General features: G+C 32.9%; 1 protein-coding gene across 2 annotated transcripts in view; it reads right to left on the minus strand.

Annotated features, from left to right (window-relative positions):
• GRM5 (glutamate metabotropic receptor 5) overlaps positions 1-27412 on the minus strand; it is a 400870-nt gene that overhangs the window by 228438 nt on the left and 145020 nt on the right. For both annotated transcript variants that reach the window (XM_039848324.1, XM_039848325.1), the window contains one exon: positions 15886-16135. In XM_039848324.1, coding sequence (XP_039704258.1) covers positions 15886-16135 — 250 coding nt within the window. The remainder of the gene's footprint in view (positions 1-15885; positions 16136-27412) is intronic.

Consider the following 27412-nt stretch of genomic DNA (forward strand, 5'->3'; position numbering starts at 1 on the left):
TAACAAGTATATAACAAAGTGTCTAACATCACCGGTCATCAGAGAAATGCACACCAAAACCACAATGAGATATTACCTTATGCTTTTTAGGGTGGCTATCACTGAAAAAAAAATAGGTAAGTATGGGCGAGGATGTGGAGAAATTGGGATCCTTATACACTTTTGATAGAAATGTAGAATGGAGTATCCAGAATGGAAAACAGTATGGAGGTTTCTAAAAACATTAAAAATAGAACTATCATATGATCCAGCAATCTCACTTCAGGATATATATCCAAAATAATTGAAATCGAGATCTTGAAGAGATATCTGCAACCTCATGTTCATTGCACTATTATTCACAATAATCAAGATGACAAATAAATAGATTTTTAAAGTGTGGTATATACATACAATGGAATATTATTCAGCTTTATAAAAGAAGGAAACCCTGCCATCTATGACAGCATGGATGAACCCAGAGAACCTTATGCTAAGTAAAATAAGCCAGTCACAGAAGCACGAATACTGCACAATTCCACTTATATGAGACATCTAAAATAGTCAGACTCAGAGGAGAGAATAAAATGGTGGTTCTCAGAGAGAAGAAGAAAAGAGAAATTGTTTTTTAATGGATATAAATTTTTAGTTATGCAAGATTAAAAAGGTCTAGAGATCTGTTATACAAAACAGCATAGTTAAAAACACAATATTTTGTACTTCAAAATATTTTTAGAAGATAGATTTTATGCTGTGTTCTTAGAAAACACATGTACATCCATACACACATGAAAACAAGGAAATTTTTGGAAATGATAGATATGTTTAGTATCTTGGACGAGGTGACAGTATCACAGGTTAGGCATATATCCAAACTCATCAAAATGGGTACATTAAATGTGTACAATATTTTGTCCATCAATTATACCTCAATAAAGCTAAAAACCATAGAATTAAATATTTCATTCTTAGTTGTTGTCTACTTAGATTCTAAACTCAAGAAGGGCAGGGTCACATTGCTCATTTTGCTACATTATATTTAGTGTATCGTGCCTACAATGTAGTAAGTACCAAATAAATATTTATTGAAAAAATAAATTTAAAAACATCTTTTTTAAAATAACCGCAGACGGCAACTATATATACACACAGAAGCATGTACATGTACATATAATTATTTGTTTAATTTCACTTTGGACGTTTGAAACTTTCATTAAAGCTTTCTAAGGCATGCATTTGGTAGCTACTGGTATCGTGTTTATTTGGGTGGCTGATGTTTATTTTCAGCCATCTGGGCATATTTTCACTGATAACTATCATGCATTTACTATACAAGGAGGATTAAATGGCATAATACACATAAAAGCATTTGTAATCTTCAAAGCACTACAGAAATATAAGGTATTAGCACTGTTATGATTATGATATTGCCTCAAAATGCACAGTAGCGAATTTTAAGCTAAAAAAAAATATATCTTCTCTGCTTAGAAATCATAAGATTATGTAGCATTTTTAGGAATGAAATTTTCCCACAGGAGTTTTCACCACTGCCTTTTTTCAATTGTTTTGCCACATAATCCAGCCTGCTATAGAAACTACAAAGACGTAAAAATGGAATTGTCAAGCTTTAACAGTCTCTTGAGGCTACCATATTAAATGTAGATACATCTTAAAAGTTTCTTGGCATATCATCTGAACTAAGATTTTGTTGTAAGAGACAAAAGATTTATTCATAACGGATTTTTTTGAGGGGGGAATTATGCTCTCTACCCAGGCTGAATAAGTGATTTGTCCAAATGACAAATGTCTTTTTTTTTTTTTTAAGATATGAGGCCATCTGAACACTAAAAACACAGAAACACCTAGAAAATTAAATATGTATGTTAATAACTTATCAGTGAACTAATGGAAGTATCACTTACCTTTATGTTAATTCAGTTACCTTCACTAAAGCCATCTTCTGGACTAAGACCCCATTTGTCACTGCTCCACATCAGCACTGTTGCATTTTCATACCCTAATCTTCAAACACATCTCTCATCTTACTAGGTCTCGCATGACTCAGCCCCTGACATGAATCCTGATATTTCATGAAAATCTCTAGAATTCTTTGTTTTTAATTTTTTCCTAAATGTTAGGCCCTTCTTTCTATTCAAGGCTCTGTTTGGGAACAAAGGAAGAGTCAGCCGTACAAAGAGAGTTTGGGTGAGAAGAGGCTGGTGAGAGCAAGGAAAATAGCTCAGCTGTTCTGAGATTGTAAAACTACTACTTGGCCGGTGAAGTGAAACTTGTTTCTTCTAGAACTGCAATCTCTGATCTCAGGTGATTCCGGGGTTCTAACCGGAAAACTAAAAATTCTACCAGCCAAAATAAGGGTTAAGCATTCTCCGGCTTAAGATGATTTCATTAGGTTTTTATTTTGTACCATGTATTTTTACAGGGAAAGAGGCTAGAGCAGTGAAGAAAATGGATAAAAATCCCTGCCCTCCTGGAGCTCATATTCTTGCACAGACTAGAGAGACAATAAACAAAGAGAATAGAAAAATTACATAACATATTAAAAGGTAATAAGTATTGTTGACAAACATCAAGTGGTAGGGAGTGGGAAGTGTAGGTGACAGCATATATTTCAAGTTTAAGTATAGTGGTCAGAGAAGTTGCACTGAGTAGATAACATCTGAATAAGACTTCAGATAAAGAATCTAGTGATGAGGATATCTATGAGAAAGCAAAGGGAGCAAACAATAAATGCACAGGTTCTCAGATGTAAATGGGACTAGGAGTTTTTGAAGAACAGTAAGAAGACAACTGTGGTTGGAGTGGAGTGGAAGAGGAAAGGATCAATAGGAAGGGGAGGGGATTTTTGTGGTAGTTTGATAAAATGCTGTAAACACTGTAGCTTTTACTCTAAATGTAATGACAATTCAGTTCAATGGATTTGGATGCAGGAGAAAGGGTAAACTTAAGTATTTAGTTTACCATCTTGAACCAGATGCAAATGCAATTATTAAAACTATTCCTTGAGATAGAGCAAATTAGAAATTCACCACTTATGCTCCTAATTTCACATCTCATTTTATGTTTTAATTTGTGTGTGTGTGTATTTGGATCTGAAGATATAAGCACCCAAGATTGCTAAAATGACAATGTAAGAAGAAAAGAAGTAAACATGACAAAGACAAAAATGTAAAATTTCATTCTGAACAGTAAGAATTACAAATTAATCTCATCAAATTCAAGTACAGGAAAAGATACTTGCTATCACTCTTATACACCAGTGTTTTAAAGATTTTACTGAATGCGATAAGTCAAGAGAACAACATAATTAGTATAACTAATGGAAAGGACTGATCATTTTGTGTTGGTAAAATTATTGCATGTCTAGAAAATTCAAAGCTTCTGGAAATAGCTACAAATATTAAAAATAAAATTTGAATTACATAAACATTAAGTTGATTTTTTTCTAGTCTAGGAATTTAAAATATACTAACAAACACTACGAAGCTCGGTAATAATTCAATAAAAATACAAATCTTTATAAGTTTTTTTATGGAAGGATTTAAAAATCTGAATAAAATTAATATTCTATATTTGGATTAGAACATCTAATGACATTAAAATTTCAATCCTCCAAAAATTAATATTTGGAAAACTAATTTTATAATAAATAATATTAAAGTTTTTATGGGCCAACAATATTTAACAAAAATAATAAAAATTATTCTTAATATAAGAATGCCTTACAACACTTACAGTTATTAAACTATACAAGAAAAACAGTGTAATAAAATGCTATGCTATTAGCAAAATAAAAGACAAAACAATGATAACAAAGAGAGATCTAAAATTATATACTAGTACACTGAAAATACGTAATTTCAAAAATGTTGAAATTTAATAAAATGAAGGATTATTGTTATTTCAGTGGGAGAGGATGATTTATTTAGTAAATCCTGCAGGCACATTTGAGCATCTGTCTTAATAATGATGGATCTATTACTGCATAGATTTAATTTAAAAAAGAAATTCTGGTTGTTTTAAATGAATAAAGATAAAAAACAAACAAATGGTATTTTCCTGGCTTCAAAGAACTCTTTTTGATTAAAGAAGGAAATCCAGAACTACAAAAGAAATATATTTGATTATGTACATAAAAGGAATGACAAAATTTAACATCATCAGAATCAAAAAAATGAGGGAAAATGTGTACATTGATAATTATAAGAACAAGAAGAAATGAAAAGAAAACAGCCAAATTATTTATACTAGTTACTTTGGGGAAAGGAAAGGACAGGAGTATGGTAGGGTGAGAAGAGGTAAGGAAAAAAATAAAAGAGATAATGGAAAGATAGGAAAATATGCATTGGCCTAAGGTCTACTTATGTTAAAGTACTCATTAAAAAGATGAATGGGCACATTTCAAAGCCTTAAAGATGAAAAGGCAAATGGAAAAAAAAAATTACTACTTGATTTTGAGATTGGATTTTCGAAAATATTCTTCTGTCTCTGTTGCGCTTTCTGTAAAAATATATTAAAAATAAACAAATACAAAATCTAGTACACTGACAACACCAAATGCAAGACTGTGGAGCAACAGGAAATCTCACTCATTCCTGATAGGAATACAAATAGGTATAGTCACTTTGAAAGATAGTTTAGCAGTTTCTAACAAAACTAAATATATTCTTACTATACAATCAAGCAATCAATCACGCTCTTTGATATTTACTGAAAACTTATGTGCACACAAACACCTGCACATGGATGTTTATAGAAGCTTTACTCATAATTGCCAAACTTTGGAAGCAACCAAGATGTCCTTCAGTAGGTGAATAAATAAATAAACTGTGGTACATCAAGACATTGGGATAATAAAGAGCGCTAAATAGAAATGAGCATTAAGCTATGTAAAGACATGGAGGAAACTTGAATTCATATTACTGAGCAAAAGAAAATCTGAAAAATCTACTGCATGATTCCAACTATATGACATTCTGCCAAACTATGAAGACAGTAAAAAAGATTGGCTGCCAAAGGTTAGTGGAGAGAGAGGGATGAATAGGTGGAGCACAGAGGATTTTTAGGGCACTAAAATACTCTGTATGATACCATAATGGTAGATACATGTTATAATATCTTTGTCTATACCCATAGCAGGTGTAACACCTAGAGTGAGCCCTAATGTATGAACTCTGGATGATAATGATGTATCAAGGTAGGTTCATCAATTATTACTAAAATACCAGTTGAGGCAGGATGTTGATAATGGGAAGGCTGTGCGTGCCAGTGTGCATGGAGAATATGGGAAATCTCTGTACCTTTCTCCTAATTTTGCTGTGAATGTAACACTGCTCTAAAAATAATTTATTAAAATAAAGCAACAAATAAGAAAACAGATTGAGTGGTCCAAATATGTTAAATTAGAGTCTCTATAACTCAGGGATCCCCAGCCCTTGGGCTACAAACTGGTACATGTCTGTGGCCTGTTAGAAACTGGGCCGCACAGCAGGAGTTGAGTGGCAGACTAGCGAGTGAAGCTTCATCTGTATTTGCAGCTGCTCCCCAGCATTAGCATCACTGCCTCAGCTCCACCTCAGATCACCGGTCATTAGATTCTCATAAGGAGCACCTATCCCTGGTGCCAAAAATGTTGGGGACTGCTGCTAAATCATCTTGAAAGGTAAAGATTTGTATTCATGTCTTGATAAGATAGAAGATAATAAAGATTTAAAGTGTCCTGAATGAATAATTAAACCATTTCTAATTAACACTCATCATCTTAGTTAAGAAATTTAACCTGTTTTCTTTCCCTTTGATAGAAACTAAAACTTTTGAAGCCTTCCTTTGAACTGCACAGACATGTGTCCAAATGTGTTGATGGTATTCCTTGCCTCACCATTTTACTAATGATTTGACTTCACCTGTTGCAAGTGATTGAATAGTTGATTGATGGTTTAGCCTCATAGAAAGTACCTCATATTTCACTTATGTGTCTTGTGAAGGCCAAAAGCTCACCGTTCTGTACTAAAACATATGAAATAGATATCTCTCATAAAGTCATGGAGACTGTGTCCTCAGGATTTACCCCTGCCCTCTACATGGGCTCTTATTGGTTTCCTTGCAAAGTGGCATGCATTCATTCTGCTTTTTTACTGAGAAACCTGCCTTTTACTTAGGTTGAATAGAGTTGAAGAGAACTGTTTTCTACCTTCATATAACTGCCACACTTGATTTTCCTCTGCAGTCACAGCCATTCTCAAATACGTATAATATGTTAGGTACTAGAGGCACAAAGATTAATAAACCTTTACCCACACTTCTAGGGCCTTGTATTCCAGTGGAAAAGAGGAAGTGGAAAACAGAAAATTAGAAATGAAAAGTCACAAGGGCTTTAAAGGATCTGCAGAAGGCCTACTTACTAGACTTTAGAATATCTTCAAAACTGTTAGGGAACGTCTTACATGATAAACTTGGGTTTCATTGGTGAAAGACAGGGAAGTCATTCCAAAGAGAAGACAGTGTAGGTGACACTATGATCCTGATACCTTTGAGGAATTATAAGAATTTTGATATAGGAAAGGTGAAGACTTAGTCGCACTGGGAGGAGTATAGAAATATATCAATGCTAGTACTTAGGCAGCATGCACTGGCATGGATTTATTTTTTGGTTATGAATTTCATCTATTTTAACTGGATACATTTCTTACTAGTTGTTAAATATTTTAAATCTTACCTCTGAGTATAATGTGAAGTGATTGGCACAGTTGGTCATATTTTTAAGGGCCATACATGCCAAATTAGGGATTTGAATAAGAAAGAAAAAAGGAGTCCACTAAGATTATTATGCAAGGTTAAATAATTTATTTTTAGAAAAATAACTCTCAGGAAAATGGATAAGATAGAGGAAGAAATGATGTATTTTTTAATCCAGGTCCATCAATCCAATTTAGCAAATGAGAAAAGAAAAAATAACTTTTAAAAAAAGACTAATATTTATACCCAAAGAGTATATTCCTTATTAAATTTAGCACATTTTAAAAAAAAGTTTGATAAAATTAAATCACTCAGGATTGAATAAGGAGGTATTTCAAATGCACTGTATGTTCCAATTACTTTGAACATTATGTTCCAGGATGCTGAAATAAAAAAAAAAAAAGCTCGTTTGTTCTCAGTCTCCTCTCTGCTGATAAACATAGCACTCAAATCTGTACCCGAACTTTGACCTACCCTCCTAAAATTGTATGATCTCATGACCCAGCAGGGGCCTTAAAACTTTAAGGAGAATTGAAAAGAAAGTGGCATTTATGTGTACACAATGACTACTACTGAATGTATATTCAAAGCATAAAGCATAATATGCTGCGTAAGTAAGCAGAGCCATCTTCACATATGAAAAAAAAAAAAAAAACAGTAGATCAGAGTCAGCAAACTTTTTTTTTTGCGAAGGACCAGACGGAAAATATTTTAGGCTTTATGGGAATATGGTCTTTGTTATAACTACTACTCAATTCTATCATTATAGCCTGAAAGCATAGACATTGTGTAAATGAATGTGGCTGTTTTATGATAAAACTTTACTTACAAAAATAGGGAGTGAGCTGGATTTGGCCTGTGGCCCTTAGTTTGCCAGCTACTGCTTTAGAATGATTTATCAGAGTCTTCTAACTAATAGAAACATGTACATAAGACTGTCACCCCACCAAATCATATTAGTCTTCTAGAAAGTAATGGAAGAGCAAATGAATTTCACCTAGTATTATCACATAGTACTAAATTCTGTTTGCCTTTGTTTCTTCACAGATCATTCTTATAAAGCCAAAACTTTAAAATTTCCTGTTTACTGAAAATTCAATTTTATCAGAGTGTTTTCAGAGAAAAACAGCAATGCAGATTGACTAGTCTGTTTCATTATTTAATTTTTCTGTTTTAAAGAATGTCAGATTGCTCTAGGTTTTATTTATCTTAAAAAAAGAAGAAATCTCTTCAGAATCATCTTTAATTACTTTTTTCTTTAGCAGATTGTCTATTTTATTAATAAAAAATAAATTAATATTTTATAACATAAGGATCAAACTGATTATTGAAATTAAGGATTATCAAAGATCTAGATAGTTTATCATAGAGGTTAAGGATACAGGCTATCTTCCAATATCCTCTCTGCCACTTACTTCCTTTGTGATTTTGAGCAAATTAGTTGTCTCAGTTTCCTCAATAACACGAGGTTAATAATAATGGCTTTCAAATAGGATTATTATAGAGTTATTGAATTAATACATAAAAACCAACCACTTAGGACAGTGCTTTCTGCACAAAGCATACTCTAATAGCTATTATTATTATCCAATTGTTTTTAAATTTTATCTAAACAAATATTAGAAGTACAACCAGTCTTAAAGCTACCAGAACCCTTTGAGGTACAGATGCCTCTAGAACACGAACCCTAGTACCAGAAGAGGCCTTCAAAGTCGTCAGTGGGTATCATCCATCACACAGGAATCATATTTGTCCTATAACATCAGGATCCTCTGTTCTCCTTCTGGGCATTTCAACTCATCAGATCTGCAGCATCTTATAGCGCAACTATAATTTCATTTAAATTTCAGCTGCACATCTAGTAAGCTTGCTGACACTGATGAGACAAGTAATGTCCCTAAGCTTCATTGTCTTCATCTGTAAAGTCAAGTTAATATTATCTATCTACTTCAGAAGGGACTTGTGAGAAATAGAATATATCTTACTCTTCACGTTCCATCAGGAGAGTTTTAGAGATATTCACTCTCCAGGTGGGAAAAGCACAGGAAGAAAATAGCTTTTCTCCAGTCTTCCTCCCTTATCTCCTGGGAATGAGAGATATATCAGTCTGGTGAAACTGTAGAAAGAGTTGAGCCTACTTGACTCAGTCTCTTCTTTTGGGGAGCAGTGTGTCCTCAGAATGTCCTATTGTCATTCTGAAAGCCATCTTTTACAGTAGCAGAGTCCTGCTACTGTTTAGCCCCACCTGTAACTCTGGGGCTTCAGGGCAGTGGCAGGAGGTCCGTGTGGTCACAGGTCACAGACTTGGTCTCTAATAGCTAATATATATTAATCTTCATGACTCACTGCTTTTGGTTTTTAATTTGAGAACAGGGCTGTTTAGTCAACTTTAAAAATCCTTAACAGAATATGTTAAAATACTGATTTGACAGTACAAAATTTGTTGTTAAGAAAATTTCTCCACAATAGTCTAGACAGATCTTTATCTCCCCTTTGTTTGTACTACATGGAGTAATATAAAATAAAAACATTTATTAACAGTGTAGTTTTTCTGGTTCTCCAATTTCTACTGACAATTTCATAACCCACTACCTTCCCTACCTCACAAAACCCACCTCCACACACATACACACATGCACAGTCCCTTCTTGTCTCCAGATTTTCAAAGAGGGACTATATCAAGTGAGTCTCTAATTTTTCAACCTTTAAACATATCTGACTCTGACCCTAACATATTTTTTTTTATTTCTGTCTCAATGCTGGAGTTGACCTTCTCTGCTTGCTCCCTTCACCTATGTTTTATCACCCATTCCCACATTTTTAGGGATTTTATACTATTCATTGTCCCTTCTCATTTACTGAATTCTCATATTCTAACTGGATCTTAAAATTAAACAACCAATTAAACAAACAAATCTTTGTGACCAGCTTCTACATGAATATACAAATCCCATGAATCATAAAAAAATGTAAAGAAAATAACTAAAAAACAAAGTTTGGCATTGCCGAAATTGCCATAAAGTCAAAATTAAATAACGAGGTAAAATATTTGCTATATCTGTCAATGAACTACTTTCCTTAATTTAAAAGGCACTTTTACATAAATTCATAAGGAAAAATAAACAGAAAAAAATGAACTACGTGCACGACTATGTAGCTTGCAGAAAAAATAAATATACATCACTTACTGACAAATGAAAGATGTACAATCTCAGTCATAATTGAAGAACTACAAATTAAGAAAATAATGAGGCCAATTTTTATCTATAAGGTTAGCAAATACCAAATAATTTAATAATATCCTGTGTTGATACAGATATAGAAATATGTGATTTCACTGTATATATTTGTTTGCTGTTTAAATTATTTTTCATGATCATAAATTATATTTTTGGAAAAAATAAAACACTATGTTAAAAAACCTCTCTCTCAACCTCATTTGTCTTCCAGATATATTTTTATCATTCTTCATTTCTTATTAGTTTAACTTATATGCCATAGGTTCACTTTCTACTTCTACTCACTTCTTAGCCACTTTATTCTGAATCTGCTTTTACTTATCCATTCAGCCATCTCTTCCACCTCAATCCAACGTTCTTTCAGTATTATTTTTACTTGATATCTCAGAATCCTTTGACACTAGTGGTTTCTCCTTTAAACACTCTCTTCCATTGGTTAGGATGACATGATACTCTCTGGATTTGCTTTCTCCCTTTCTCCTTTTCATAGTTTATCTTTTTTCCAAACATTAAATTTTGAGGTTCTGCAAAGTTAACTTTTTAGACTTTTTCTCTTTTAATTCTACATACTTGTCTTCCATTAATAAACCTGAATTACTCAGATTATGCACTCTTTTATTTACAGCATATATATCTGTTATGAGCTCCAGACTCACATATTCTTCTGCTTTATTGGCTATTTTTAGGTTGCACATTAGGTTGACTCATCCAAAATTGATTTCATGGATATGCTCTCTACCTCATACATGATTTTTTTCTCAGACGTACCTTCAGTAAAGATACTATCATTCACCTTGTTATACAACATAAGAATCCAGGAGTCATCCTTGAATTTTCCTGTTTACTCTTCTATAATATCCAACACATTGGCAGCTCCTATAGAATTTCTTTAACATATTTTATAATAATATAAAAAAGTTGCACATACCTAATGTATACATTTTGAGGAGCCTGGACATATGCAATATCCCACAAACAAGGTATTAAGCATATTTTAATTAGTAAGTAGCTCTTGGTCTGCCATCTTTTCATCATCTACACTCCCTGGTGTCATTTTTTTTTTAGGGATACCAGTCCTCTATATCTGCCTTATCTCTACTAATCTATAATCTATACCTCAGAGTTATCTTTTGGAAAAATCTCACCTATCATATTCCTAATCCAAAAAAATAAAACTTTCTCCAATAATGAAATAAATATCAAAATACTACAAGGCTCAAAATACTGTCTCCTAGTCTCCTCTTTAAACTTTTCACTTGTGCTCCTGTTATTCTATGCTCATTCCATATGGTTCAGAGAGTTTTGCATATCATCCAAGGCAGATGAATCTAAACAACTGGCTGCTTATAGAGTGAACATTGTGCAATTAGTCTGTTCTTCTCAACCCAATGTAGGTAAGCAGTAAAACAACTCCCGGCAAACTGGGGCATAGTTTGGCTGCCTTATTTGCAATATAAATTTCACAAAAATCTCGACAATTTTCAAGGCCTTTACTAGGTTTAATTTTCAAAGGATAACCTAAGATAACAAAAATTAAAAAAAAAGTAAACTAAGTTTATCACAAGTATAGGGACATTTATGTTGCTAAGAAACTTCTCTTTGAGATGCTTAGAATGGCCACTAGAATGTAAAATTGGTATGGTCTTACCCAGTTGTTCACCTTCTTTGAGTCTCAATTTTCTCCCCTATAAAATGGAGATAATGGTACAAAGCTCAAAGTCATCTAAACCTTGACATACCTGGCATTGCTCAGACCATTTAATTAGCATCTGTCTCTCTCTCAACTTCCTCTCATTTCCTCTCATCATTTCCTCTCTTTCTCACTCTCTTTCTCACCCTCCTTGTCTCTTAGCACCTAATGTAAATGCAATGAAAAAACTTTTTTTTTTCACATTACGATTAAATAATGAGTGGCCCAAATGGCAGATAAATATACTTATTTTCAAACAACTAATTTAATTTGGGATAAATACTCCAGTGCTTTGTAAGAATAAAGTCTAATGTCTACTTCTGGGTAATAGCTACTATCATAGTGTTACAAGAACAATTGTTTGTAATTCAATTCACAAAGATATTTACTACATAAGCTCTTGTCCTTTCCATTTTGAAAAATACTGATGTTCTAAGAGATATTGGTTACAACTCCCAAATAGTTTTGCAATATAAGTACATTCCTTCTTACGACCCGATAACAATCATCATATTGAAGGATAGAGTTTTAATTCAAATAGATCAATAGTTTTAGTTAATCATAGATAAGATTAAATGATCTTTAAATAGTTAATTTGCTAAAAATTGGTTCTTGTTTCCAAGTTTATATTCAGGTTTGTAATTCATAAATATCTCAGATAATATTTTCCCAGGTCAAGAACTAAAACACTGTATCCATTCTAGAAAAGTAAGCTCCTTTAGAAATGTCATTTCTGTTTAGATTACTGATCTCATCCTGCTGTCAGAACCAAAGTATTTAGCACGACTATTCAGGGACATGGACAGGACATTTTTATTGGTAATGAGACAGCAGATTACCTGGAGCTCAAATAAGAAGGTCCCGTGGCCAGGTCTATATCGCTCTAACATTCTACTGATGTGCAGCACAGACGGTGAGATATGTTGATGGATGAGGTTGTCTTAGCAGAAGAGTTATCTTAGTCCTGCTAAACCTTTTAGTTGAATAACCTATTAAACCTGACTGTCCCAAAGTCACTGGAGAGATTTATAAGTAACTATAGCTGTTAAATATGGGACCTTCTAGGAAGTTCTGATTCTTTTCTCATAGCATTGACTTCTAGTTTATAAGAACCATCCATCCAAGTTGAGTTGGGGGTAGGGAAAGGTAAAAATATAAAGAGAGATTGGGAGAATACATGCAAATAAAATAATCTTAAAATACTAAGAGGAGTTATACGGTGAATAGGAGTTTTTAGAAGGGAACATTAATTTAAAAATGCTATCTTAAATTTGAATTATCTAGGATAGTTTCTGTATACACCAGAATTTATGACGAATGGGATTTGCTTTCAGATTATAATTTCTCCCCTGTTTCTATTCTACAGGAGACAGGCTAGGAGAGAAAAGCACTGGATTATGAGTCACGGTAATTGGGCTCTTTATGACCTTGACAATGGTCATCTAAACCTTTAGGTTATTAGTCTCTTCATTTGTAAATGAGAATGAGTAGATGTTCTGAATTCTTACAACTATTACAGTTTGCTTTTCTTCTCACTACTCCGGACCTCCAATTTTATGAACAGGAATAGTTTAAACTTACTAAGAAGCAATAAAACACAGTGCTAAATATTCCGTCTCCAGAGTTACAAAGACTTACTTTCAATTTTGACATCATCCCATACATCTATATAGCTTCCTTCAAATCATTATTACTCAATATTTATTGAGTCTTAGAGTCCTTGTCTATAAAATGGAGATGACATAGTATTAAACATGCAAGTTGTTCTTAGATTTATTTTTTTCATAGCACTTATTACCTTCTATTTAACTTATCATCTATAAGATCCATGAGTAGTGACTGTTGTCCATTTTATTCATTGATATATCTCAAGCATCTTACCATATAGTAGGCACTAGATATTTGTCAAGTGAATGATTAAGAAAAACAATGCACGTAAAGTTTTTAGCATAGTAATTGGCACATAGCATTTGATAAACAGTCCTACCAATGATCCTGATAAATGGTTTTATTAATACCTAGAGTTTCATTTGACTATGAAGAAGTAGGACTGAAAGAAGAAGAAATGTTTCAAAGAGAAAATAAAAGGGACTGAAAACCATATTGTTGTTTCCAAATATTTGAGAGTATCACATGTTACTTTCAAAGAAAAAAGTATAATACAAGAGGTGGAAACTCTTGGGAATTATTTTGTAAATTCAGAGTAAGGAAGACTTTTCTAACAAAATTTCTCAAAGTGGAAGTGAACTGGTGCTCATAAAAGTAAATGTGGAATTGTTATTAGTCAAACAAGGAAGGGGTTAAGAAATTGCATTAAAGGTTATGAAACTATTTTTCCATGAATCAAATGATGTAGAAAGAACTTCTTGTAAATAGCATATACAGAACAAATTTAAAAACATACAATATATTGAAATTTGGTCTTGTAGTGCTGCTGGCAATAGAATACAGATGTAAAGTGACAAATATAGTAAGTACCAATCTATTTTTCTGTGTACATGTGATCAAAAAGCATTTACTTGTTAACAAATTATATAGCTGAAAAACAATGCTGCTAATTTGTCTTATTAATGTTGGCAAAGCAGCAAATAGAATCCCTCATCCCCTCTAGAATCCCTCATCCCCTATCAGAAAAGCAGAACTGTTAAAAGCTAGTCCTTTCTTTCCTGTTCTTTTTACCCCAGTGGTAATACTGCACTTTGAAATTTAAGAATATTGACAATGAGAATGTTCCTAGGTTGTATGAAACTAACAGTAGATCGCTCTTGCCAACTAGGGATGATTTTAGACAACATGTATGACATCAGTGAAAAAGGATTCTCACTCAATATCACTTTCATGAAGGAGAGTTGGCCTTATACTAAAATAGTCCCATCAATCTACTGCCATCAGATCAGACAGAAAAGAACTAGGTATATAAAGTGGCTGTCATAAAATAACCAATTTGGAGCTATGTCTGATCACAGAAGGTCATTAAACATTTGAAAAATAAAGAAAGCACACTTTTTTTTTTTTAACAAGCCATCAAAAATTAATAACAAGTGAGTTGGCTTTCTTTTTTGGACAGTAGTACTGAGAAAGATGCAGTGGTTCTCAAGATTTTATCTACTCTTTAAATTGGCTGCCTATTGAGAAAAGACATGTGATAATGAGAACTTTTTTAAGGTATGGCATGGTGAACTGCATTCACACATTTAAACTATGGTTCATCTCACTAATTGTGATGGTTACTTTTATGTGACAACATGATTGGGCCATAGGGTGCCCAGACATTTGGCCAAACATTATTCTGGGTATGTCTATGAGGGTGTTACTACATGAGATTAACATTTGTATTTGTAGACTGAGTAATGCAGATTGTTCTCCCTAATGTGAGTGGGCCTCATCCAATCAAGCAAAGACCTGACTGGGACAAAAATGCTGAGTAAGAGGGAACTCCTGCCTGCCTGCATGAATTGGGACATTGGTGTTCTCTGGCCTTCAGACTTGAACTGGAACATTGACTCTTCTTGGGTCTCAAGTCTGTCAGCTTCTGGACCCAGAACTACACCATTGGCTTTCCTGGGTCTCTTGCTATATATACTCACACTATTGTTTCTGTTTCTCTGGAGAACCCTGATTAATATACTGATTCAACAGAGATAGTAAGGAATGAGCTGAGTTGTGCCAATCAAGTGGATTGTCCAGATAATTAAAGTCAATCCCTGCAGAAGTTAATCTTTTAGAAACTTGTCTGGTAATGACGATCAGGCAGTGTAATAACACTTTTGTTATAAAAGATAATGAGCCAATTTTCTAATGCTTTTAAAAATTCTAAAAGCGATTCTTCACTTTCACTTTCTATGATTTTATATTATAAAACGAGCTTAGGTACCCATTTTCAAAATCAATTTTAAAGCAACAACAAAAAGTTTGAAATATGTTTACTTCCCAATGGAATTATGTATTTAAGAATCCATTTCATTTCCTTATAGTCATTTTTTTTTAGGACTTAAAGACTCATCATTTTTATGTATTTATTTCTATTATCATCATTAATCAGCACATGGCATATCTACTTATGTTCCGTGATTATTTCCAGGCTCTGGTGTTTTATATTTAAGCTCTACTTCCACTACACAGATTAAACTTCCAAAGCATCTGTCCTTGCGCACCAAAAGATAACCTCTGATGCTTCCAAAATTTTGGTATTACCTCCATGTGAATTTTCTCATTGTCACTCACCTGCCCAGAAGCAGAAATTCTCCAGCTAGACCCAGGCGCCTCATGGCCATCAGCAGACCTCTCACAGTCATGCCCTCACAGAAGCAGGCCACCACCCGGGCCTTGGGCAAGTGACTCCTGAGCTTCTTTAGCAGTTTATCGAAACTCTGCTCCCCAGCATTGCTGTAGATTTTGTAAGAGTGAGCGATGCAAATCCCTTCCTTGGCTGACATATCTTTGAAAGCTTCCATTCCACTTTCTCCATAGTTGCCTGTGTGAAGACAGATAAGCAGAGGGGTAGTGAAATGAGAATATTGGATTCATTGGGTACAATTGGAATGCAGATATGCTAGGAACATGAAGGTTCCTTGGTAGTGTTGGATTTGGAAACTGAAGACCTGAATGAGTTTTTACTCTTTTATTGACTTGGTAATTTTGGGCAATTGACAAAGAAACTACATTATACATATATGCATTGAACTTTTAAAAAATTTTTACTGAGAGAGAGAATAGTACAAAAAGTACAAGCAATTCAGCTCAGCCTTTGATTCAAAAAAGCTTATGTTCTAGTGTATGCAATATATATACTTTATATATTATAGATATTGTACAAATATAAAGTATATTTTTTATGGAATACTATGCATATGATATTTTATTGATAATCATGAGAATTTCTGGTTTTAACCCAGCTGAAAAATCCAGATCCTTGAGATTTTAGTCTTGTCACAGATAAATATGTAAGTTTATGAAAAACATTTGAAGTTTCATTCTATACAACCATAGGGAAGTTAGTAAAATGGAAGAATAATTGCAAAGTGTTTTGCAGATTTTGGGAGCTAAGAATTGATGGTGGTCTTTTAAAATTATTAGGAAATGGGGATCAATATTGACAATCAACTATATGCTAGGATGTATATCAAGGTCTTTGTATATATGATCCCATTTAACACTCACAATAATATTTTGAGGTATGTTTTATAACCTCCATTCTATAAATAAGGAAACAGATGAGGCAGTTAGGTTTACACTTCCCCCAAATTATATACTCAGTAGGTGGGGGGCTGCACTCCAATCACAGATCTAAGAGTGGAGATTCTGCTCTGTGCATTCTTCTATGGCTGCCTTTTAGGAGACTCAGAAGTACAGTCAAATCTGCATTTATATTTCCTATTTAAAGGTCATCATGCTTCAATTTTAGATATTTTGGGGGGCCTTTTAAGGCTCTATAAATCATAATAGGCTCATTTTCTGAGGTTTAAAGATTGGTGGGTGAGAAGGATTGATTTGAAGACTACATGAGATAATTACAAGACAACCAAGCTGTGAGCCATGTAGGGCTGCAACTGGATGTAACTAACAATCAACTAGACCTAAGAATTGGAATTTCATCAGGAGGAATAGATCTCAAATGAACAAAGGAGTACAAGACATTCATTTGCATAGGTCTCACTATATGACTATATTAGAGATAACTGATAAATTAACTATACTTGTATAATATTTTAATTTTTGGAAAGTCACTTCATATGTATTAGCTCACTGCTCCTCACACCAACTCTGTGATAAAGGTAATATCATTTTTCCCTCATGGTAGATAAAATCGAAGTCACATTTAGCAAGTAGATGGCAGAGTCTTTGAATATACACCTTCTCACTCCTGACCCTGTGTGTGCTCCACTATAGCACAGGTGTCTTCTACAAATGAGATCCTCAGACATTGAGGGTGGATATTTGTGTAGTTTTATCTTCATGAACAAACCTTAAAAGGCAAAGCAGAGCAGGCCATCTTGAGTCTCAGCCAAAAACACTGGTGGGCCAGCTGCATCTTTCCTTCTTCTCCAGAATTAAAGCAACAAGAAGCCTCTATGATGATGGCAGGTGGGCAATGTAGTTATTTAGCAATTAACAAAGTTTAAAGGGCTCACTCTGAAAAATGTGCCAAGGGGCCTGAATTACTAGTTTTACACTATTCTGAGTAACCTATTATTCTCTGATTTATTTTTAGTCAACTCTGTTTTTCATCTGTCTTGCACTTAATGTTTTGATTAATGCTAAAGCATGTGCATAAATAATTTAAAATTAGGTATATAGCAATTGTGATGGCATTAATGAAAATACTCAATACATTCACAGTTAAGAAAAAATACCTGACAGATGAATCATCTTTAACACCTCTCCTGACAGCTATGTTTTAACACTGTTTTTGTTTATACAGTAAGTTATATGGAAGCAGCTTGTATTAGAGAGAGAGCTTTGTTATTAGAAATGTCTGAGTTCTAATTCAGCTGGAATAGTCTAAGTCTGAGCTTTTTCACCTGAAAAATCAAAGGTAACAGTGTCTAATATACGGGTATTTTGTATATTATATTTAACATATGTAAAATATGACAGGTAGCCTGAACCTAATTAATCGCACCTATTAGGATTATAAAGAATATCCTAGGCACAGTTAAGCTGCTCTGTCCTGGAGCACCTAAAAGAAATAAAAGTAGCAAATGGCAATACAGACCATTAGACTAAAAAATAAGCTTAAACTATGGAAATATGATTTTCTCAGAGCAAAGTCCAAGTAGCACACTTTAAAATTAAAATAGGAAACAGTCTTAAAATATGTGTGACATAAAAATTCTTCAGAATATTAATTTAAATAAAATAAACCCATTGTAAGCTAGGAATTAAAAATGGAAACATGTATTCCACATTTTCCAATAATATTTGGAAATTCAGAGTGTCGAGACTTTCAGAAATTGATAAAGAAAAACTGTATTTTGGAATTACACATTAAAAAAATTAAGGAGAAACTCAAAGAAGTTCGTAAGCTTCTTAAAGAAAATAAAACAGACTTCAGCCAATGTGTAGAATGAGGAAAAAGCTAAAGAAGCAAAGATTTGTTTTTTCAACAATGAAACAAAAGTGATTGAGAAAGGAAGATTTGGTGTAGAATATGAAACTAGCCTGTGGCTTAATTTTAAGCAACTGGTAAAAGTAAGAAGGAATTTAACAGACGTTCTTCTTTTAAGTAGCAGAGTGTGAATGACTTGGAATTATAAAAAGAAAATGTAATCACAGCACAACTTGACTCTTAGCTCACATTACAGTTGTAAAGATGCAGATGTCAATTATTGATTTTATACTTTGTGAATCCACATATAGTTGGATGTGAAAAACTCATTATACAATAGAATATATACGTTGTCGACCTTTACAAGAAAATTAAAGAGAATGATGATAGGTTGAGAGATGGAAGCAGGGAGAGGTGATGGGAAGGGGAAGGATATTAAAATCTTCCACTCACAATTTGGATGTCAAGATATATAGGATACAAAAAAGAAATGATTAAGGGAATTATTTGAAGCTACAAAAAATAAGAAGGTGACTAATCTAATAATATAATTATATTAAGAGAAAAACAAGAAAATATGTGAATTAAGAGATATCTACAGTCCACAAATTTAAAGCAAGCATTAAAAAAGTAAGCCTATAAATATGTTCATTCTACTTTAAATATGAAAGAAAAGTCAGGAAAAAAAAAACCCTAAAATGCTCTTTTTACTTTAAGCCCTTCTGTACTATTTGATTTAGAAAAATATGAATATACAAATTTGATGGGAAAAAAATAATGTACTTAACAGTTATTGAAATTGGAGAGTAGATATGGATAATTTTAAATGGAATGCCAAGCGAACATCACCGAATAAAGAAATTCAGCATGCTGACATTGAGTATAAAATTTTCTTATAATATCCTTGAATCAAATGTAAAATAATATTAATTTATAACTTTTAGATATTCTGTATGCTTCTGGTAAAATTTACCCACATGCAATTATTCTTTTCATTGTATAGAGAATACTTTATTAGTTTTTGTAATCAAATCCATGTACACCCATTCCTTGATTTACGTGGCATTTTTTTACATAAGTTTTCTATATGCAGTAAATCTCTCTCCAATCCCCCTACCCCTGCCCCTGTTTATGTGGACTTTTTATATGCGGTTTCTGTTTATGCAGTCTCATTTTACACAGTTCTTTCTTTTTCATTTCCATTGGCAATTACTCCTTCTAAAAAACAATAACTTAACTCAGCAACATACAAAGAACTAATACTAACACACAATTATTAAAGATCTTCCTGTTCATTGGATGGCAAATATAAAAGCATGGGTGACTACAGATGTTTTTCGAGATTGGTTTTACAAATGTTTTGCTGTAGAAGCTAAAAATTATATGAAGGAAAAATGTCTTCCTTTTAAATAATGTACCTGGTCATCCACACAATTTAGAACATCCAAATATAAAAGTTGTATATTTGCCACCAAATACAACTTCCTTGATCCAACCTTTAGATCAAGGCATTATTTCCACCTTTAAGAGTAATTATATTAAATGGAGTTTTAATGATCTTCAAGATCATTATAAACTTTTAATAAACTTGAAGATAATGAATCACAGTTATAAAAATCTGGTATAAATACACAATTTCAAGTTGAATCAAGACTACTGCTTTAGTCTTGAGTGAAATAAAGCCATCAACTTTAAATGCTTGCTGGAAATCAATATGGCCAGAAGTGGTTGTACCAGAGAATATGGTTCCAACTGAAGAGAGATTAACTGACATTATTAATTTATTAAATAAATTTCGAGAAGGCTCTAACAATTTGAATGTAGATGATATTGATGAATTATTGGTTGATAATTAACTAATTAACTGATGATGAATTATCTGAAGGCCATTCTGCTGATGAATACGGTAGTGACTTTGATATGGATCTAAACAACCAGTGAGCCCTAAAATTTAGAACAGGTTTTTAAAAATCTGTTGCAGTGACTATTGAAGAATTTATGAAAACTTAGCAAAAGACGGGGTTGGAAAAAGATCATCCAAAAACATAAATAATGAAACCACAGTAGTACTTCCAAATGTTTCAACTTTGTTTTAATTGGCAACTTTGTGCCAATTAAAAAGAGAGAGTTGATTGCTTTAGATTACAGTACGGACACCAACAGCGAATAAAATTTATTTATTTTTTTTCTGAATTTTCATTAGCTTTTTTTTTGTGAAAATACATGAAATAAATATTTTAATGACTTATATTTGCCTATTTCTTAGGTATTGTTTTCATACTGGTGGACTCTTTTTGTGTGGTATTCCTTCCACATAAAAAAAAGGCACGTGGAACAGATAATCCGTGTAAATCAAAGCTATGGGTGTAGATAAGACCTTACATATTTAATACAGTGCACTATCCCTGTACAAATGGGAAAAATTACATTTAACGTTTATAGATCAATATGGCTCTTAATTTCTATACAATGCCAACCCAAATGGTACAACTGGGATGCTTTTTCCAAAGCTGACAACACGGCTAGTTTCCAAAAATTCAAATTACATATATATATATATACACTCACACATACATATATATACACATGTATATATACACACACACACACATACACACACACATATAGATAATATATATGTATGTACTCATTTATTTATTTATATAAAAAAGACCAGTAGCAGTATGTTATGCATCAATAGCAGCAACAGCTTTTCCAAGCTCTGCCGTCATCTGAACAAAATTATAGAGACATCCAGCACACTCCATTAAAAAAAAAAAAAGTAAAAAATAAAGTACATATTGAAAGCAAGACTTGCTAAAGAATAACTTTAAATCTTTCTTCTAACCTGAGAGGGATTATTTATTTGAAATTTATGTTTAAAGGCACTAAATAATTCTTTAGCATATAATGTATAACTATAGATAATCGCTATGTCTAGTGGTACTAATTCACTATTAGTAACTACTGTGCTTCTGTGGTTTAAACATACTTCTAGATAAGGTAAAAGTGTGGCAACAGATAGAATATATTTAGTAAGTGAAATATTTTTCTGGCAAAATATTCATTTGAGATGTAGTTTAAACTTTAAATCTTAAGGAAATGTTCATAAAAATAAAAATTAATAGAATCATACTAAAAAGATACAAGTAGTTTTTTCTCTGACATTATTCTCCTTTTTTCTATTGTACTTCTCTGCTTCTTCCACCGTAATTAGACCCTCATTATTCCTTGCATAGAAGCTTACATGATAACATAACCTCTTATTATCTTCTAGTTTTAATTTTTTTCAAACCTTACTGACCATTATTTTTCGGATCTTATTTCTTAATGTGTTCTTCCATATGTATCTTAAATACCCCACATGTTCCCACTTATTACTTATATTTATAATGTTCTTTCCACCTGGAATATGCTTTCCCCATTTCTCCATGTTGAATTTTTACCCATTCTTTCTGGCCCAACTCAATTGTCCAGACTATAAACTTACTTAGGATGTAGACCACACCTCCAGCAAATGCTTGTGGAACTAAACTGACCTGTTCCACTGTGCTTTCCAAGGATCTACCTATAGCGATAATGTAACCTCGTTATTCATTTGATAGATATTAAGTACAGGTATAATAAAAAGCACAAGGTAGATTCCAGATATTTATACATTTTAGCCTATTGATCTATTTTATAATATTAAAGAGCATATTTTTTTTTTACTTATAATTGCTAGAAAAGTTCATAATGTGGTTCCTTTGCCTTTATGACAAGGCCGATCATACTTATGATTTATTTGATATTGAGAACTTGGTTAAAAAATACAATCTACAATATTAACATTTTTTTTTCTTTAGGAAAACATAATCCACTTCATATAATTTGTTTCATCATGGGATTTCTAAGATTTCCTAGAGTTGGATGAAGAGTTATGGTGCTAAGTATTAAACTATATTAGACTTAATTTAAAGTATATATTCTATAGTCTACATTATATAAATATATTTATATGTTACACACTGTGTATATTTAACATATTTTATTTTGGATACATTTATATATCCTATTTTCCAAAACTGTAAGCCCCTTGAGGATAGTAAATGTACTTGTTTAACTACATTTATCATCACATAATAGGTCTTCAGGGATTTCTTGAACAGGAAAGGTGGTACAGAAAGATAAGAAAGAGTAAAATTTTGGAAAGGAAAATTATTTGTTCAAATACAATCATCAAGTAGATGCTAAAAAACATGAAAACTTCTTTCAGAAAGTATTCACTTTAGGAAATATTAATTCATTTGAAAAGTGAGTTTGGCCTTCCATATTAGAACTTTCTTTTTTCCTTTTAGTTGGCTCAGATTATCTTTTGCCAAAAAGGAAAGAGTCTCAATATAAACAGTAATTTAAAAATACATTCCAAATGGCTTTTACTACTAATATACTGTTGCTATTACAAACAATATATTTTATTAACAACTACTAGTGAAGGAAAATGCTGCCATTTCTCATGGAAGTTATTGCCTGTCATATTTCATCCCCCCAAAATATGTGTGGGCAAGATCAACAAATCAGTGCCCAATCACCACTTCCTGCCCTTTCATGGGGCCATAAATGTTCATCAGGAGATTTTAACCCAAACTGCCCATATTGAGTGGGCTATATTTTAGTTAAACTAGTGGTTAACCAAAACAGCCAGAAGGGAGAAAAGCCAGAAAGACAAACACTTCTTCTTGTTTTATTATCTCTTTTATAAGGATGTTCTGTTCCTCTCTTTTTAAAATATATGTATTTTTACTATTATATCCATATGTGCCATGAACACAGAAATTTTGAACTCTGTTGCACTCATTTATGCTCTTCTTCTGCTATTAGACAATAAATTTATTGAAAGTAGATATTTCTATTCTCACAACAAAAACGATGTATACATATTTTTTATATAAATTTATTTAAATTAGTTTCAAGTATACAGTATATTGGTTAGACATCTATAATGTTCATAAAATGATCCCCCAATTGCTCCCTCCCTCCTCTGGCCCTCCACTTAGCCATCAAACTAATGCTAACTGCATTCTCTGTGTCATGCTCCCCATACCCAACTATCAACTACTAATTTGTACTTTTTTAACCCTTCACCCCATTCTCCCAGCCTCGCAACCCCCCTCCCCTCTGTCTGTCATCAAATTGTCCACTATATTTGTGAGTCTGTTTTTGATTAGTTTGTTCTTTTTATTCCTTAGATACCGCACATAAGTGAAATCATACGGTATTTATCTTTCTCTGCCTGACTTATTTCACTCAGCATAGTAACCTCTAGGTCCATCCATGTCATTGCAAATGGTAGGATTTCATTTTTTAAAGGCAGAGTAATATTCCATTGTATATATAAACCATAATTTCTTTATCCAATTGTTTGTTGATGGGCATTTAGGTTGCTTTCATATCTTGGCCATTGTAAATTGTGTATACATATTTTTATTGAATGGAAAGAAAAAAGTGACCCAAGGAATATTTCTAAAAAGGGCCACTGAACTAACATCTAGGTGTCTTGGATGCTGAAGACATAATTAAAGAAAAGAAATTTAAAGCTAAAAGATTTGGATAAAACATTATCATTATCAATCATGTACCCTCATCAAGGTTCAATGTATTATTATAAATGCCTTTACTATTAAAATCTTTGCTAACAAATGGATTTCTAAGTTTTGTTTAATTATTTCAAATCTTACCTTGGAATTTTTCTAGGACATGATCTATAAAGCATAGCAGTCAGCATGAGACAGGACAGTATTGCATCCTGTCCAGGTTGTTTTATTATTGGAAGTACTAGAGGATGTCATTTAGTAAATTCACTATGGGTATTACTCTAAGCATGGATTATTCAAGCAACATTTGAGCAATACTTCCATAGTGAATTCAGGAGAAAAATAGCTAGTATAACATAACATAGTAACTTGGATTTTGAACTATATGTATAAAATATTATTTATGGGAATACTAACCTGGGCTACTGGATATTGTCAAAAAAAAAAAAAAAAGAACATGTCAAGGGGTTTGCCGAGTGGTATATTGTTGGTGAATTTTTCTTCTGGGTACCAGGAATGGGGCTAGAAAAAAAGTTTGATCTTAAGAGCAAAGGTACAAGTTGAACACACAAAGTCATATGTGGCAGAGGACATGAAATGGAATCCAGGAGGGAAGTAAACATGATCGGTATAACTGTTGCACATGAGAAGTACACATCTGAGTTCCATCTTTAGTTCTGTTCTGTAGGTTGCTAGTTGTGATATCTAGTTGTGATATCTACTCCCTCTAGTAACTCTAGCTCATATAATTGTGTTGAACTGATTAAGAGAGACAAAACTGAAAAAGAATCAAATGTAGAAAAAAATAAGATAAAGTTTTAGAATTTATTTTTAAATTTCTGTGAAATAGCCAAGTAGAAGCACCGTGTCAGAAACTGACTAAAGACATTCTGGCTTAGAGAACAGAAGTCTTAGTTGGAACTATTTAGGAGTCATCAACATATGGATAGTAATAGTAATAGATGAAAGTATAGGATGTGAAGGTAAGAGATTTATGATTACACTCTAAAGAATTCAGATTTATGCATTTATAATTGAGAAGGAAAAGCTCACAAAGGAGGAGAGAAACCAAGAGAATGTATCCTTATGGAAACTAAGATAACAAACAGCTTTGATTTTTTTTCTTTGTACTATCAACTGTGTGAATAGTGAAATGAGACAAATAGTAAAGAAATCCACTGCTTTTTGCAACATAGAAGTTATATTAAGAGTAGGCTGTGTGATTATGATTATCATCATCACTATCAACATTTATCTAGATCTTGTGGAATTTATTGGTAAAGGTTAATAGCAATATGTACCAAAGAGCGCACCAATAATTTCAAATACTACTACTACTAATTATTCTTATTTAACCAATCAATCCTATGAGGTAGCTATTATTTCCCACATTTATAAGTAAAATATTTATGCTGAGAGAATTTGCCAAATGATTAATAGCTAGTTTGTGAAAGCTGGAATTTCAAACTTCTGTCAAATTTCAAAACCCATGCCCTTTTCCTACAGTATTATTATTTACCCTTAAAGTATTGAGTGAGAATTGCTCAGTTTAGTTCTGTGGTTCTTCCAAAGGCACTTGTCCACTGCTAAATGTTTCATTTGAAACCAGTTCTAGATACTACCAAATTGAATTCATCTGAGCAAACATATATTTAACAAATATGTTTTTTGCCTAATAACTAGAAATTACATACATATGATTTAACACTAAATGATCCAAACCACATCATTGCTGAGAATTGTTTAAATATCAAAGCCTTCCTACAAAATATACAATGCTTAATTATAGCTTGTCTATAGACAAAGGCCTGAAAAACCAGAGGGGGCATTTGGAACTAGATATGCCGTATCATCTGTTATTAGTTACTTAGCTAAATCTTTGCAGGGGAGGGAGAAAGGGAGGACAGAAGGACAGAAGAAAGGGAGAAATTGATTTTGATATTAAATATTCTGCAGTATTTTAATTATTACCTTGCTAATATAGCTTAAACTGATATTTGCAAAATGACTATCACTTTATTAATCTTCTCAAAAATAATAGAGTTTTTCACTTGTTTCATTTTCTGGCTATTCTTCCTGGAGGGAAATAAAAAAGTTGAGACAGAAGATTTGACCCAGATTCCCACTCTAACCCTCCAGAATTCAACTTCCTTCTGCTTTCTTTGTGAGCTGTCAACTTCACAGCTGAAGCCTGCAGTGCATGTCTCATTAAGAATGATTCCATTTCCACAGAAAGGACAAACCACTATATGGAACTGTGTGCCAGTGGGTCAGGCAGATTGGTGAGTTATTCATTGTGCCTCTGTTTTAGCTCTCTAGTCACCTCTGATTCTCTATTCTAACTGGATCTCATGACAACCCAGAAATTCTCCCATTACCAGCTGAAGGCAGAAAATTCTTTGCAGCACAGCCAAAGCTGCTCAAATTTAATGGTCTTTGCTGAAAAGAAGTAACTTCTTTGACAGCAGCTCCCCAACCTGCCACCATCTTCTTCAGTTTAGATCTGCACTGTCTGGGTTCTGTGGCTGCTGGATTCCCTCTGGAAGGACTCAGTTCCTCCAACAATACTGAGAGGGGGACTCACTTTGGCAATATCTGTCTGAACCATCACTTACTGTAGGGTTCAGAAATTAGAAGGAATTGAAATGCAGTGCAATGGCTGTGCTCTTGTTGTTGCCAAACTCTGAGCTTCATTCAGGAGTGGATCAACCATGCTGTGTTCTGGGATTATGGCCCTGGTGACTGTTGTCTGTAGTTTAGACCTGTGCTATCCAATATGGCTATTGAGTATGTATCTATTTGACATGTGGCTAATTCAAATTGAGATATTTTGTTGCCATAAAAGAGAAAAGATTTCAAAGTCTCAGTATGAAAAATATAATGCAGAATAACTTATTAATCTTTTATAATAACGATTATGATGAAATGATAAAATTTTAGATGTTTTGGCTTAAACATAATGCATTTTTAAAATTAAGTTCACCTTTTCATTTTATCCTTTCTTAAAATTACACACATGACTAGCATTGTTATCTTTATTAGAGATTACTGAATTATACACACAGGTTTATATCCTATATATTTTCAGAGTAGAATTTAAATTACTTAAGATACTTTATGATATTCAGGA

The sequence above is a fragment of the Pteropus medius genome, unplaced genomic scaffold (assembly GCF_902729225.1).
Source record: "Pteropus medius unplaced genomic scaffold, Ma_sr-lr_union100, whole genome shotgun sequence".
In the NCBI taxonomy this organism is placed as follows: Eukaryota; Metazoa; Chordata; class Mammalia; order Chiroptera; family Pteropodidae; genus Pteropus; species Pteropus medius.